This window comes from Bemisia tabaci, chromosome 2 (genome assembly GCF_918797505.1).
Source record: "Bemisia tabaci chromosome 2, PGI_BMITA_v3".
Classification (NCBI taxonomy): Eukaryota; Metazoa; Arthropoda; class Insecta; order Hemiptera; family Aleyrodidae; genus Bemisia; species Bemisia tabaci.
The window spans coordinates 16,983,505-16,998,898 of record NC_092794.1 but is presented as its reverse complement, the minus strand read 5'-3'; the positions used below and the strand labels follow the sequence as shown (position 1 = coordinate 16,998,898).

General features: G+C 35.0%; 1 protein-coding gene across 13 annotated transcripts in view; it reads left to right on the top strand.

Annotated features, from left to right (window-relative positions):
* sls (sallimus) overlaps positions 1-15,394 on the top strand; it is a 277,774-nt gene that overhangs the window by 252,598 nt on the left and 9,782 nt on the right. For 12 of the 13 annotated variants that reach the window (XR_011899246.1, XM_072296789.1, XM_072296788.1 and 9 more), the window contains 16 exons: positions 13-139; positions 679-858; positions 1,493-1,749; positions 2,743-3,112; positions 3,892-4,055; positions 4,705-4,819; positions 5,403-5,557; positions 6,110-6,261; positions 7,027-7,162; positions 7,861-8,005; positions 8,573-8,836; positions 9,311-9,474; positions 10,162-10,446; positions 11,992-12,027; positions 13,759-13,913; positions 14,985-15,132. Coding sequence is in view for 12 of the 13 variants with exons in the window: in XM_072296789.1 (XP_072152890.1) it covers positions 13-139; positions 679-858; positions 1,493-1,749; positions 2,743-3,112; positions 3,892-4,055; positions 4,705-4,819; positions 5,403-5,557; positions 6,110-6,261; positions 7,027-7,162; positions 7,861-8,005; positions 8,573-8,836; positions 9,311-9,474; positions 10,162-10,446; positions 11,992-12,027; positions 13,759-13,913; positions 14,985-15,132 (2,853 nt within the window). In the remaining variant the exon portion in view is untranslated. The remainder of the gene's footprint in view (positions 1-12; positions 140-678; positions 859-1,492; positions 1,750-2,742; positions 3,113-3,891; positions 4,056-4,704; positions 4,820-5,402; positions 5,558-6,109; positions 6,262-7,026; positions 7,163-7,860; positions 8,006-8,572; positions 8,837-9,310; positions 9,475-10,161; positions 10,447-11,991; positions 12,028-13,758; positions 13,914-14,984; positions 15,133-15,394) is intronic. The other variant, XM_072296785.1, reaches the window with a different exon arrangement.

Genomic DNA, 15,394 nt, shown 5'->3' with positions numbered 1-15,394 from the left:
TTTCTTTGACAGAATTGCCAGGCCCGCAAGCACCATTATTCGTTGAAAGATTCCAAGAATTAACAGTCAAAGAGAAAGGCACCATTAAACTTTATGCAAAAGTCACTGGAAATCCTGTTCCCATCATTACATGGTTTAGGTAAGTTGTATGATTCACCTTCGCAAGTGACTATCGCCAATTCTTAGTTTGGTTCATAAATTATTCAGTTGATTTTATTGATATCTTACCATATGAAAATTCAGTGCATCAGGTCCTTTGTATTTAACTACCTAGCGTCTAAGTATTCCTATTTTATTATTATAAAAATCCCATATTTTAAAATTAGGGCGTTCTGCTTTCTCTTTTAAGATTAAGCCTGCACACCAGTGCAGGCTTACTGGCTCTCGGAACATTTTGATGGAACTTCAAGAGGTCATCATCAAGATCCTTGTCAAGCGTAAGCGAAGCCAAAGAATTAAGTGGTTTGGTCAGGTACGAGCTGAGATACTAGCAATGGAATTGGTGTGAAGAGAAATCGGAGAGGCTAAATTAGGAAAGATAGTAGAGTCGAGGAGGATCAAAAGTAATTTGTGTGATTCATTTTATTTCCCTACAGAATAATATGGACCCAGCACTATCCTAACACCTTTTTACTTGGTTACATTTTAATTGTTTTTTTTTTTTTCTTGTTGGTCCAGAAATAACAAACCATTGCTGGACTCACCCAATATCAAAGAAACCTTTGATGGAGAGAACATTGAACTTGTAATCAAGAATGCAGATTCAGAAAAAGATGCGGGTGATTACAAGTGTGTAGCTTCAAATAACCTGGGTACAGCTACACATGGTGCAAGGATCACAGTTGACGTGGAAAAAGTGTAAGTCATCGAGAAAGTGTTAGAATTAGTTTTTAATCATACACTAGAGTCAAAATGAAATAATTTTCAGGGGTCTCTTTTGTGACTGATACGAGCTTTCGGTAATCTTCTCCAGGCTGCAGGCGATTTAATGCAGGAAAAGGAGCCATATGAGTTTTACCAATTTGACTGTTAGCTCTAAAATTATTTTTTGGGTCACCCTACCTGTCTATATTTGCATTTAAAGGATCTGTTACGTCAGAAACGAAATTTTCTTAATTTCTAGCCCACTGCGCGTCCAAATGCAATGTTTATTGGCTTTTTGAAAAACCAATAACCTGCTTAACAAAGTAGTCTGTACATATTGTGTTTTAAACGCTGTGTCCAGCAAAGTGAACGATCGCATTTTGACACTTTATCATCACGCTCAAAATCGGTATTCCAAAGTTGAAGTAGCGAATATATCTCACAATTTGTAGAAATTCCTAGATCTTTGATAGCTTAGGAACATATTCACTGAAAATAGCACATCATCTCACTACTTTACATATTGACACCCAAGTGAGAGTGGTAAAGCAGTTCTGTTGATGAGGGTCGTTGCTAAAATACAAGGGGTTAATTTTGTCAACTTTAATTTGATTGTTTTTTTTTTCAGAACATTTACTAAGAAGCTCAAGTCTAAATTTGAGGTAGATGAAACAGAAACAGTCACTCTCGAGTGTGAAACATCTCATACTGTTTCAACAAAATGGCTACATAATGGCAAAGAGTTGAGCGGAATGGACCATCGAGACATTGTTCAAGATGGACGTACGCATAAATTGATCATTAAACGTGCCACACCCCTAGATTCAGGCACCTACACCTGCTCAGTCAAGAACCAAGAAACCAGCACAACGGTTACGGTTCACAGTAAGTTTATTCTTTAGTTATGCTATCATTACCATCATGATGGAGTGTCATCTACATTAAATTAATTATTAATGAGTTTTTTTCAAGGTAGTCTGTTGTAATTGAGCTAAATCTTTAGGAATGTGAAAGAGGACTGTGGAATCGAAAAAGGTGTTTAGATACAGTTAACCGCCGCTGTGTTAAATTGCGGTGGGTTCCATTTAAATGGAACTCATTAAGTGGAAATTTGAAATAAGCATCTAAGTCGGATTTTCACCAACAAAATCTCAACTCGCCCAATGTTATAGATTTGTCTGTGAGAAGTCCAGAAGTATCTTCTTCAGACTGAACGTATTCTGGCAAGTTTCTGAATTCTGAATATAGTCGAAGCTGACAGGCGGAGCATGGAAGAGTATCTTGCAATAATCATTCATTTACTATTCACTTGTCTCAGAATAGTGCAGCTGATTTCTCCTTATCCAGCTCACCATTTGAAAGGAATGTTGAGAGTGACTGTACTGGGCAAGGAAACTCTGGATGTTCGCTGTTCTGCCGATTCCCTCTCCTCTAAATCTATTCTTTCTGAAGTCTTTTAAGTCTCCCTAAAAAACTAGAAATACCTTTTCGGGTTTTTGTAGCTTCTTACCAGTCCAACCTGGACCTGATTTTGCCCTTTAACTGGGCGAAAACAGATTCGAATGTTCCTGGAATAAATTTTGAGACTGGATTAAATCAAAATTGGGAATCTGAACCTCTCAAAAAATTACTCAATCTTATCATCATCTTTTCCTTGATCACAAATTTGAAGTCAAGATCAATTATTCACTGTTTGAAAATGAAAATATTTTATAAATCTCATCTTTACTTTGAATCACATTGAGAAATTGTACTTCCAACTTTTTCTCAGTTTTGACATCACATGGATTGATTTTTTTTTCTGCTAAAATTGGCTCAATTTACTCAAAGGCCATGAAGATTTCTGGAGATATCACTCATTTTTTTTTCATATTCTAGGCATCAAACATGATTTCTTGCGGAAGCTGGAAGATCTAGAAGTGACAGAGCAAGAAACAGCTGTTCTGGAAGTAGAAATTTCATCTGAAACAAAGGATGTAAAGTGGCTTAAAGATGGAAAGGTAATTAAACCCAGTGAGAAGTATGTGACAGAGCAGCAAGGCCCTGTTCGGAAGCTACTCATCCGCTCAACATCGGTGCATGATGAGGGTGAATACACATGCTCGGTTGATGACAATGTTTGCTCCGCTGAAGTAACCGTAGTAGAGCTTCCTCCAGAGATTATTACCAAGATGCAAGATCAGACAATTTCCAAAGGCGACAAAGCAGTGTTTGATGTGGAGCTGAGCAAAGGCGATGCTTTGGTCAGGTATGTTTTATTGTATGTTTCTTGGACAACGCTATCCAAATATTATGGTTAAGTACTGATATACATATTTAATGGAATATTCCAGCTTGCATAGCACTGAAAGTAATGCCTGACTCGAAGGTATGTTGTCTGAATCTTATTTCTGTATATATTAAAGTCTGTAATGGACGAGTTTATTTCTTTACAGAGAGTGACCTCCAATGAAATCAGCTTAGATTCTATGTATATGCTGTTCAGCATGTCATGTTGTACTGAACTTCTTACAGTTGAAAGAGGTACCGTGTACAATTTTTGAGATGTTTGTCTTTTAGCAAGCATAAACTGGAGTGAGTCGCGATGTCTCCCTTCCCTCCTCCACCATCAATTCTTGTACCACTCTGCTGTTGAGTCAAGGAAAAACGCCACATAAATGTTTGGACAGTACCTTTCCTGGGATAAAATATTTATTCCTCACAAAGGCCATGAAGTTTTCTTTAAAATTTTCAGATGCTTTCTGCGAATTGTTACATTGTGAATAAAATTCCTAGAAAAATTGGACAGCAAATACTTTTCAGTCACTGAAAATTTGCATTGATTTGCTTGTAACAATAGTTTGATTTCCTCCTCATCAATTATGCGGAAGTTATTTTTTTTCAACGAGAATGAGTATCTTCGCATTTTGTAAAACTATTTAAATTTTCTGCTGAGCATTGCAAATATTATTTTGAGAGATATTCATGTGAACCCTAGTACCTAATTGTTAAAGAATCCTTCAAGAGTTTTGTCTTTTGTTTTTTAAGGTGGTTTAAGGATGACAAAGAACTACAGTTCTCGGAGCATGTTCAGCTTTCGATCGATGGAAAGAAGCAAAAACTGAAGATTTATCAGACGCAGTTGGAGGATAGTGGCGTCTATGCCTGTCGTGTTGGTGACCAAGTATCTAAGGCTAAACTTACTGTCGAGGGTAAGTACTGTGTGCTTCAAAAGTTACATGACCTTATTTAAGTAAGATGTTGGGTGTGAAAAAGTGTAAAAAGAAGAGGAACTAACAGGGCAAGCTTTGCTTATGGCGCAGTTGAAAGTTTTTTTTTCCTTTACATCTCGCCATTTAATTTATTGGTAAACATGGTGATCAAAGGATTTCAAAATCTTATCAGAAGAGAAAGAACCAAAAATGCTCTCATATGTCAGGACTGAAAACCACAGAAGTGGTTTCAAAAGTAGTTAAAACTTATGATGTAAGAAATTAAATTCAAGTTAAATTTCAGTATTCTTTGATATTTGAACTAATTGAGTACCCTTTTGTATTTTACATGGACCCCTAAAGAGGGATCAAATCACAAAAGAATGCTTTTACAGCTTCCCTATTATAAAAACTAAGCTTGAGATTTGAAAAATCAGGTGTTAAACAAAGTTTTTAAATAGTACCTACGGTTTTGGGTTTTTGACTATGAGTAGAATTGTTACATGTTTAAAATGCTGTGTCATGAGAACTCCCCCAATATTTCATCCTATGAAGGATTGAGAGTTCTCTTTACGCTGTATCTTGTGAAGGTTATCCATCAAATATTTTTATTTTGAGTCATCCTAAGTCAAGTATTTATTTTTCACAGAACCTGCTGTAGAATTCGTCACAAGACTACCGGAGGTTACTCTTGTGCCAATCAAAACGGATGCTATATTTGTTGTTGAGCTCTCAAAACCTGATGTAGAAGTTAAGTGGCTGAAGTAAGTTGTGCTTTTTTTTCTTATAAGTGCCAGTATTAATTTACAATGTGCTGTTCATGCATAACCTTCAGCTAATCTGTTAGGCCATTAATTAGTCTCAATAATTATAATCAGAGGCTAAGAGTAAAAAAGCAAGAGAGAATAAGAGGCAGCAATCTCGTATCAATAATGAACGATAATAAACTTGGAGAAGCTCAAGAATTTGAAGAAACCTGGAAAGTTACGGATTTTCGCTGGTGATCAAGGATTCTTTTCATTCCGATGGAAACCACACCGAGTGCAAGTTTTTTTTCTTCTTTTTTTCAAGTCTGAGAATTTTTCAGTAAGTACTCATGGGATTTCCATCAAGAAAGTTAGGGAATAGCAAGGGCATTCTGATTTCTAAGAGCAGTTGAAAACCTAAATAGAAACTTGGGAATTTGCTTAGTGGTTTCAAAATTAATTTTGAAAAGTTCCGTGTGGTACAAACCTTTTTGAATGAAACTAGTTTGATATCTTACATTTTTCACCATCAAATGCATGTTTTCACCTGTTTATAATTTACAACTTAACGAAGTCAAAATTATTTGCCTGATATTTTTAGGAAAGGTAAAGAAATCACAGAGTCTGATAAGTACATAATCACTTCAAGTGATACAACCAGGAAACTTATCATCAAGAAGACGACTGTAGAGGATCAAACGGATTACACTTGTGTTGCAGCCAATGTTAAGACGACAACAAAACTCAAGTGTGAAAGTATGTTTGAAACCTCCTTATTTTAAACGTTGGATTATTTTCTCAAGTAAAATTGAGTAGCATTTTTCAACAGGGAATCAAATTTCATATTCTCTAAAGTTGAGTCGAAGGATAGTTTCGAACTTATTCAGAAACTTGTACTCTCCTTCTAAATATCTAAAGTGCACAGAGAATATTTAGCGCGCCAAATTTTAACTTGTTTTCTACACTTAGCTTCATAGAAGAACTACAGACTTCAAACATAGAATGCTTCAAAAAAATTTTCTCTTCATAGCAAGTCAATTGCTTTTGCATTTGCTTTTCCTTGGTAAAATGCTGCTGAATTTGATACCACGCTCACCTTAGCTGAGTATCTTTTCAAGGACAAATTTTACCAATAATTTATGCAGACATAACATAAATAAAGTCTAACTTTTTTTATAAATTTGGATGATTTTATTGGCATAAAAGCAGGTTCTCAAATAGAAAGGCATTTTACATAACATCATTTAATTTATTTTCAAAGATTTTAAGGAGGTATTTTGTGCTGCTAACCTGTAATTTTTATTTCAGTTACAAAAACTCCTCCAAAGATAGAGGCTCATGACACAGAGTTTAAAGTTAAGACAGGCCAGGATGTCACTTTCACAATAAAATTCTCATCAAATCAACCTGTGAAAGAAGAATGGACTGTTAATGGAAAAGTTATTCAAAAGTCCAAGCGGGTAAGTCAGGCATTAAAAACTTTTATTACAGTATACTTTTGGTAGATGTGTGTAAAACAGTTGATGGCTCAAAACATATGACCTAGAGAACAAAAGAAATCTTGGCAGTGAAACCTTCGAATCACGTACCTCGGTTGCAGACTTTCTGTCCCACCGAACATTTTAAGTTAAAAACAACTTAACGTTAATTCTTTAAAACTTCGATGATACTTCTTCTCTGTGCAAAGAAAATTCTGTGGAAACTGCGTGGAATGATGTTAATTTGTTTTCTTGCAAAGAAATAAAATGGGAGTGGAGGTTTTAAAACACCACAAATGAGTTATGCAGTTTGGGAGTTTTACTGTCGACGTGTGATTCCTCTAAAAATGTAACATTGATACTTATCTTATTTGTGAGTATTTTGATAATACTCAAAGCGATACATCAGAAAATGAAATTGGCATGGTAGAATGAAACGGGTAATTTTATACCCGTGTATATTTTAAAAGTTGTTTCAGTTCCCTTTAATTTAAATTCCAGTTTAAAGAGGCACTACTCACTATTTATGATCTCTTAAAAGTATATTCAACTGCTTATACAGAGAGTTTAGCTTAATTTTCTCGAAAAAAGCTGGGATTTCTCAGTAAATTTTGTAATATCATGTTTCCATCATTACTTCTCATTTTAATGTTCCTCTCTGTTTAATCCTCAATTTTACATCATTCAGTGGTAAAGATCAGGAATACATACTTCAGTATTTAATCCAATTTAACCATATGTTTTCAGGTGAGTTTTAGCTCTGATGAGGAGTCAGCAAGCCTAACAATAAAGCAAGTAGAAAAGAGTGATGTTGGAAATTACACACTTAGATTGGTCAACAATAGTGGAGAAGCATCTGCAGAACTGACACTCATTATGCTAGGTAAGCCACTCAGTATTTGTAGGTCAGACCACTCTTATTTTTCCACGATTTGGTGAAGTTTTTTCTTTTAGAATTCTAGGTGAAAATCTATTCTCGAGACATTTTTGATAGGTGACGTATGAAGTAACATTGCCTGATTTGGAATAGATGTATTTAGACACATTGTCAACTTGCTTGCAGTAAAATCAGGAGGTGCCGTGCAATAGTTTCCAGGGAAAATAGTCCAAGAGCCAGTCAATATTTAGTGACCAACACATGACACAAGTTTTGACCACGTAAATCGATGGACCTTACATGTACTGACACGGAAAATGGTCGTCTGCCACGTTGTAGCAAGTATGTACCATCACGTAGCAAACGACCATTTTCTGTGTCAGTGCAGATTTAATTGGTAAAATTTTGTGTCACGATTTTGTCACTAAACATCATCTGGCTCTCGGACTAGAACCATATGTCCCTTTTTTTTCTTTTTTTTTTGCTCCATGATGGGGGATGGGTTTGATCCCCAAAGTTTGCAAATAATATGGTAATTGAACAAAAAAGATAACATTTCTAAGGCTTTTAAAAATTGTTGTAATTGTTCTGCTGCAACATTAGTATGTTTATAATTTCTCCATAAAAAAAAAAAACAATGTTTTCATTCTACTATACATAAATTCAAGTTTTAACCCATAAAATTAATTTTCTTTTGAGTACAGAAGTTCCTGGTGCGCCGGACATTCCTGAAGTTGTTATGGTTACTGACAACTCTGCAACCTTGCACTGGAAACCTCCGCAATTTGATGGAAATACACCCATAACTGGTTATGTATTTGAACATCATGACAAAGATGAATTCATGGTGTAAGTATTTTTGTATAATAATAATTTTCAGGGCTTGAAATCCACGTCTCAAAATTTTCAGAATTTTTCTAATCCTCTTAAGTACCCTCTAAGTATTTGCTGAACACATTGCTTGTCACAGTATTTTAGATACATATTTCCTCTGGCACCACAAAGTCGCTTTGTCCTGCTGGGGCCATGTCAGTACGCCTTAAAAATATACACGGCTACAGCAACCACTAGTCTCATGGTAGCCTAGCTATGCAAACTATCACTGGTATGGCGAAACTCCTCTATGCTGGTTGACACAACCAGCATGGCAGGCAACGGGTTAATAAGTTACATCAGAAAACTCCAGTAATCAAGTTCTTAAATAAATACATTTAGTTTTCTGTCACATGAAAGTTAGACAATACAAAGCCTTAACATTCCCTCAGTACTAGAGGTTGTCTTCTCTCAAGGAAAAAAGAAAGGTAGATGCATTTTTTGGAGTTCTAGCCACAAAGATTCGATGATCAATGACAATAAATGAATCTCTATAATGCGTTCCTTTAGATAAGCTGCATTCTCCTCTTTTGCTTTCTACAGATGGAAGAAAATTGAAACCACTGAAACAACAGTAAAAGTAACAGGGCTTGAGAAGAACCATGAAGTGATGTTCCGCGTTGCGGCAGTCAATGAAGTAGGAGTTGGACCAGTTTCGCAAAACACTCGTTATGTAAAGATTGCTGCTCCTCTCTCAACTGAAGCTCCGCTGATTCAAGATTCACTGAAAGATGTTACTGTCGGTCTGAAAAAACCATTGACATTAGAATGTGTGGTCAGCGGAACCCCAGCACCAGAAATCAAATGGTATAAACATCACTAGTGACTTTTAAATTAGCTGTAGAATTTGTTATGTAATACAAATTACACATCATCAATCAAAATCTACAATCTCTACTGTTCCACAGTATGTATTAAGACATACCTTGTAAGTATTTCGAAGAATTGTGATACTTAATAGTAACATTGCTAAGGATTGAAGCTAATCTGCATCAAAAGCCAAACCTCTGAGCTTGAATCATGAAGAAAAAAAGCATAAAAAAAGGAGCACAGTAGCCAATGTACCTACCTATGATTCATTTCTCTGCATCAGTATTTGAAGTTTTTAACAGTTCAAAAAAAATTTAACTCAATTTTGACAAAGACCGCAAAAAATCAAATCCAGCCAACTGGTTAGCACCTTGAATAGTGGTGGTTTTAAATTAGACTTGGAATTTTAATTAACTTTTTTCTTTTGCAAGCTTAGTGCATGAATAATGCTTCTCTTATTTGTGCCAACAGGTTCAAAAATGGAACAATCATCAAGTCCAAGTCAATAACTTATGAAAACAATGTTGCAAAGTACAAAATTTCAGAGGCATTGGAAACAACGCAAGGGACTTACACTTGCCAAGCCAAGAATGAAGCTGGATCAGCTGAAACTAAATGCGTCGTTAAAGTTCAAGGTACTCCTTTTCTTTACCTCAGTCACTATAAAGAGGAAAGATAAATAAGGGAAGATACGTAACACTGAATGGCCCAAGTATTAGGGCGGTTAAGCTTAGGTACAAATTGTGCTTTTCTGGAAGAAAGCATGAAACATCATCCTCGCCTATGGTAAAAAGGTTTCAACTTGTGTCTAGTATTCCAAATGAGGAAACTAAGTAATTTTAAGAATACCTTTGTGAAATACTAACTTGGAAAAAAATATATGTGTTTGGAGGTTTCAGTAATCTCACCCCTGCCATTACATCACCCCTGGCATTTTTGTGAGAACTGATTTAGAAAAAAAAAAAAACGCATGGTAATCTGGACTCATCTTTTCTACTTTTTAAAATTTCATTCTCCAATGGCTAACTACTATTTTATTTTTTTAAAATGAGACGAACCAAATCTACAGTCTGTAATCTCTTTAGAATGCTTTTCACAGGAAGAACAAAAGTTGTGGATTTTTTTTTAAAAAAAAATTACCTTTTTAAACATAAATCACAATGAAAAATTCACAATATCACAATTAAAATGCATGCTCCCAGGGTTCAGCCACAGATTCGCTTTTTATTCTGAGCGGCCAATCCTCCCACCTGAATTTATTTAACACCAAAGAGCGTCAATAATTTTGCCATCTTTTACAATAATTTCCATTTTTTTTTTAGATACTCCCAAATTAGAGTGTGATGAAGCTCTGACTAACCAAACAATGCGGGTCAAAGGTCAATGGAAGGTTGAGGTAAGGTTTTCTGGATTCCCTCGGCCAGAAATTAAATGGCAGAAGAACAACGACACTATCACAGGTGACAACCGGTGCAAGATCTACATTGATGAAGAAAGTACAACAATTGCCATTTACTCAGTGGAAAGGACGGATAGTGCTACGTATACTGTGTCTGCAACAAACAGCGCAGGCACTGCTACAACAAAATTGGTGCTCCGAGTTATAGGTATGTGTCTTTATTATGATTTTCGTTGAAAAATATTTTTTTTTATTTCAGCCAGCGATTGGAAATTATACATATTTACAATTAAGTTATGGGGCCCTAGGATTTCTAAACAAGAGTACCTTACTTTTTATCTGTACCTAAGCCTTATTTGAGCAGCTAAGGGACTCAAACCGTTGCAATTGATTTCAGGGGTAAAAATTCTCTGAGGAAGGTAATAAAATATGATTTTTTTATCAGGTAATTTCATAGGACATGTAGTCGTCCCTTGTCCCTAATGAGGCCGGTACAGAGTTTTAGGTGCGTTGTTGAGGTAAACTTATCCGATTCTGTTCAGTTCTTCTGTGTACTTAATGCAGCTCATGTGGTCCAGTCGACTACTCAAGACTGTTGATCGTTGACTAGAAAAGCTGGTCGTTCATATGTAAACTTAGAAGTAATAGGGTAATTCAACAGCTTATGCTGACTTTTTGGCATAGAGTAATTTCGTTTCTAAACGGTCCCTAACAGTTTGCTTCAGCAATGCACCTCTTGCCAACGACATGAAAATACAACATTAATTTAATAATTACAATGGAAGCTCCTATTTTAGGAGTACCAATTGGGAATACTGTGTTATGATGTTTCCAGTTTTATACCACTGGAGTTTAAATAGATTATTTCAAAAGTATTAGGTATTAGAGTTTCAAAGCAAGATTCTGGTGCATTTCAGTAAAAAAAATTGTATTTATTGGAGAGGGAAGGAGGATAGGGCATTTAGCTCAGGTAGGTGCTCAGAAAACGCTTTGCTAGTATCACATCAACAGCACCATTATTTTTGCTTTCATTAAAGAACACCAGGCAGGCATGGCCACGCACAAAATCATCAACTAACTTTCTAATTATTTGCTTCTGCTTCTTGTTATCTTTTTCAATTATGTAAGTAAAAAATAATAACAGTTTCATAACCCTAGGATTGGTGTTGGTACTAAAATATCACCGGTATTCAAGTCTTAATTCAATTTAGCAGCAGGATTTCTTAAACTTAAATCTGAGAATTTTCCTTCCCCCACAAAATCACACCTAAATCAACTCAGTGGATCAGTTGTACGTATCTCAAATCTTGTTCTGATGTTTGAGGTAGTGATATCCATGATAAATAATAATAAGCGGCAGTACTGACCTGTAAAAATTTAAAGCATTGCTGCAGTATCTTTTTCCACCATGGATTCATTACTTATTGTATACCCATTTGCACTGGTTTTGCAGTGGATAACTCTGATTGAATCAAGATAAAACAAACCATGGTATGCTGTACTGTTATAGATAATGTCATTTACTTTTCAAATGGTGATATATATGTCAGTATTGACACCAGAAACTTGGCGTCTGGACTGATTTTTTGCCATCCTATGAGTTTTTACCATAAAAGCAAAATTTCTTGACAGACGCAACTGATCCATTGCTCATGGTTTTATCATTTTTAGCACAATCTTACAGCTGAGCTTTCTGAGCTTTTTTCCTTTTGCTGCTTTGTTACTCATTAATTGTTTTTGCAAAATTCAACAGATGAAGAGAATATTGGAGACGATGAAGATTCAGGCGGTAAATTTCTTCAAAAATTTGCACGGATTCTGTGATAGAATGCTTTTGCAAGCATCTTTGGGAATGTTTATATGTTGGTTGAGTCCATCTGTAAAAAAAAATCTTGCATCCATTGTTTCGAACTCTTTCTGAAAAATAAAAGAGAAAAAAATTCCTCTAATTCCCATAAACCCATCTTTCGCCTGTTAAATGAATCCAAATCATCAAAAAATTTAAAAGTCTGCAAATTAGAACATTTTCTTAAATTTTTGTCTCTATTTTGAAAAATAAGTTTGTTCCGACTAAACAACAGCAGTTTACCGGTCAATATTAATGAGATCCAAGACGGAAAGTAACATAAAAACCAGATGTTGCAGTGCCTCCTTCTCTGTATATAACTGGAAAGTAGTACCTTTTTGTTACTTAAAGTAACCAGACAATCAGAAATGGAAAATAAATTACATCTTGACTGGAATAATATCCCTACCAGGTTTTGCTATTTCAAGACTTGATTTCATCTAAGCCCCCTAATAAGTTCTATCAGGTGGGAGGGACTCAATAAAAAAGGGCACTTTTCTCTTTTAAGATAAACATTTTATATAATGAGACAGTTGAATGATTTTTGAGGTTTTGTAGAGTGATATCTAAGTGTCTTGCATCTCTTGTACCATTTTCCTTTTACCATGTTTCCAAAAATGTTGAAAACCTCACAAACATTAAGGATACATAATAACTAAAAATTACCTTTTTATCGCCGAATTGAAATGGATAATTCATTTTATAACCAATATACTCTTGTTTTCCTTTTCTTCTCCTCTTGCATTTTTTTAGACCAAGTAACGACTCCTAATATTTCTGGACCGTTTCCTAATATTTTCTGTTCCCTCCAATTAAAAAAATAAGATGCCTGTCCTGCGTAAGAAACTGTTTGACATTTGTTTTCTTTCTCATTATCATTTCGATTCAAGTGTATATGATTACATGTCTGCATCATTGAATGCGAATGTATAACTTCTTATTATTTTTGTCACCTATGCTCCAAATATTCTTAAATTTTTCATCTTACATGAATTTTTAATTTTAATTCTATAATGTTTTTTCAAAGATATTTTCTCTCCACAGTGCTGCATAATTATAAAGCAAAAAGAACTAAGTTCCCAATTTTGACAGCATGTTATCCCAGTTCATGTAATGCGAGGGGGAAAAATTTTCTTCGCAGTGTTAGTCACAAAAATTTTGTAATTGAGGATTCCTAATTTTTATTCTAAGATGAAAAGTTTTCTGGAATCAATAGTTACTTATTACCTTCTGGTCTAAATTTTTCCAATTCAAACTTGCGGTAAATCCCAACAGGATGCTTGTATCAAAAGATTTTTATAATTTAAATTTATTGATAGAGATAAAAAGACTTGCGGAAGTAAAATACACGAAAACATAAGGCTCCCTAAATATTCCTTTTTTTTCTTTGATTTTAATTAGAACTGTATTTTGCAATAAGGAACTTTTATTCGGTCTACTTTATACTTTTATTCTCTTATTTTTTATTTTTTCAGAAACAAATTATGTGCAATTAGTTTCCCCATGGAGATAGGTGCTTTTGTAGTTGAGCCTAAAGCATTAGTTCCTAATTGCAAAATTGTGTCCAATTGCATGCTCTGTGGCAGCACTATCCACATCTCCTTGTCCGAAATGTTTCAAAATGTTGTCAAGAATTTGAAAAAATTGGTATCTTATTTCATGATGTTTTTGCAGATAAACCTGGGAAACCTCAAGGACCTATCATCGTAGAAGAAATGGATCAAACTGCAGCCACTATCCAATGGAAGCCGCCAACAGATGATGGCGGTCTTGAGATCTCTAAATATTCGATTGAAAAATGTGATACAAACAAAATGATCTGGAAGAAGGTACTCGTACTCTGAGTCCAACTTTACCTTAGTTATATTCCTCTTTCTTTCTGAGAAGATGCATCCCTGGTTCTAGACATAGTGGAACTAGAGTGCGATGTATCGCATCGATTAAGTGAAAAATCTCGCCAGATTTTGACTTCATAGCTAAAAAGAAGACAATATTCCCTGCACATAAGCGTACCCAATCATTTTCCACCAAAAAATTGAGAAAACTCTGAAAAATAAAAGCAGAGTTCTTCTTGGGGAAAAAAAGTTGCATTTGGTCTCAGTAATCAACCTCTGCATCTAATGAGACTTTTTTTCTAAGAAAAATCCTGCCTCCATTTCTCTGAATTTCGCAATTTTCGATTGCAAATGATTCACTCGGCTTATGCTTAGGGGCTATTGTCCCCTTCTTAACTTAAAAGTCAAAATCTGCCAAGATTTCTGACTTTGAGGATGACGACACATTATACGACCACATATGACGACACATTATACGCCAGTTTGATCTTGCCAAGAGTCCGGAACGAGTCACCGTAATAACTTATGATAAAAAGTAGTCAGAGGTAAAGCTACACCGATTGAATTGCTAACATTTTCTATCAGAGGAAGTGAGTCTTCATTGATTCAAACAATGTCAAATAAAATTATTCTCATCATATTATCAAAGTAAACAGAAGGCGAGAGATCAATCAATGGGGCTTCTGCCTGCCAAAAATTCTTGGCACCATTGATTACTAATTGTATTTTTCATTGATGTATTTTCAACAGGTAATAGATACCTTTACATCTGTATCTTAGTGCAAGACACAAGTCTTCTATATTCAAGTAATCTTTCTGATTGTTGTAAATGATTGTTAAGTAATCTTCCTGATTGTTAAATGATTGTTGTTTCTGATTGTTGTCGTGATTGTCAAAAAGTTTCGTGAAGAGAAGTTTCTAGAAAAGTGCTCATGCCTTTAACTTGTTATTTGCTTATCCTCTGCAAAGTGTGTTGAGTGCAATTATTTAATCCCGTATTTTTCAAATCAAGTTGAGTTTGAAATTCTCTGTTTTCTATAACTTTTACAAAATTATCATTTATAGGTTGGAGACGTAAATAAAGACATATCGGCCTACTCTGTTCAAAAGCTGGAGGAAGACAGCGAGTACATGTTCCGCGTCACGGCGCACAATCCAATCGGAGTTTCAGAACCACTAGAAAGTGAACCAATTACAATAAAATGTAAATTCGGTAAGTCATTAACATTTTTCTACCAAGATGTTTATTGAAGCAACTTAAAAATTTAAAGATGAAGTGATTAATGAAATTGAAAATTTTTTCAGACTTGCTTTTACCATTTTTTGTGAAATAATAAGGATGGAGCAAGTATTGTATGCATTTAAAATCCTTTGAACTCTTTAATTCAACCTTTACTTAGTGGCACTTTAAGGTATGCCTACATCGAGTCTTTCGAATCTTACATCAAGGCTCTAGTCTGTGAAAATTTTAGCAG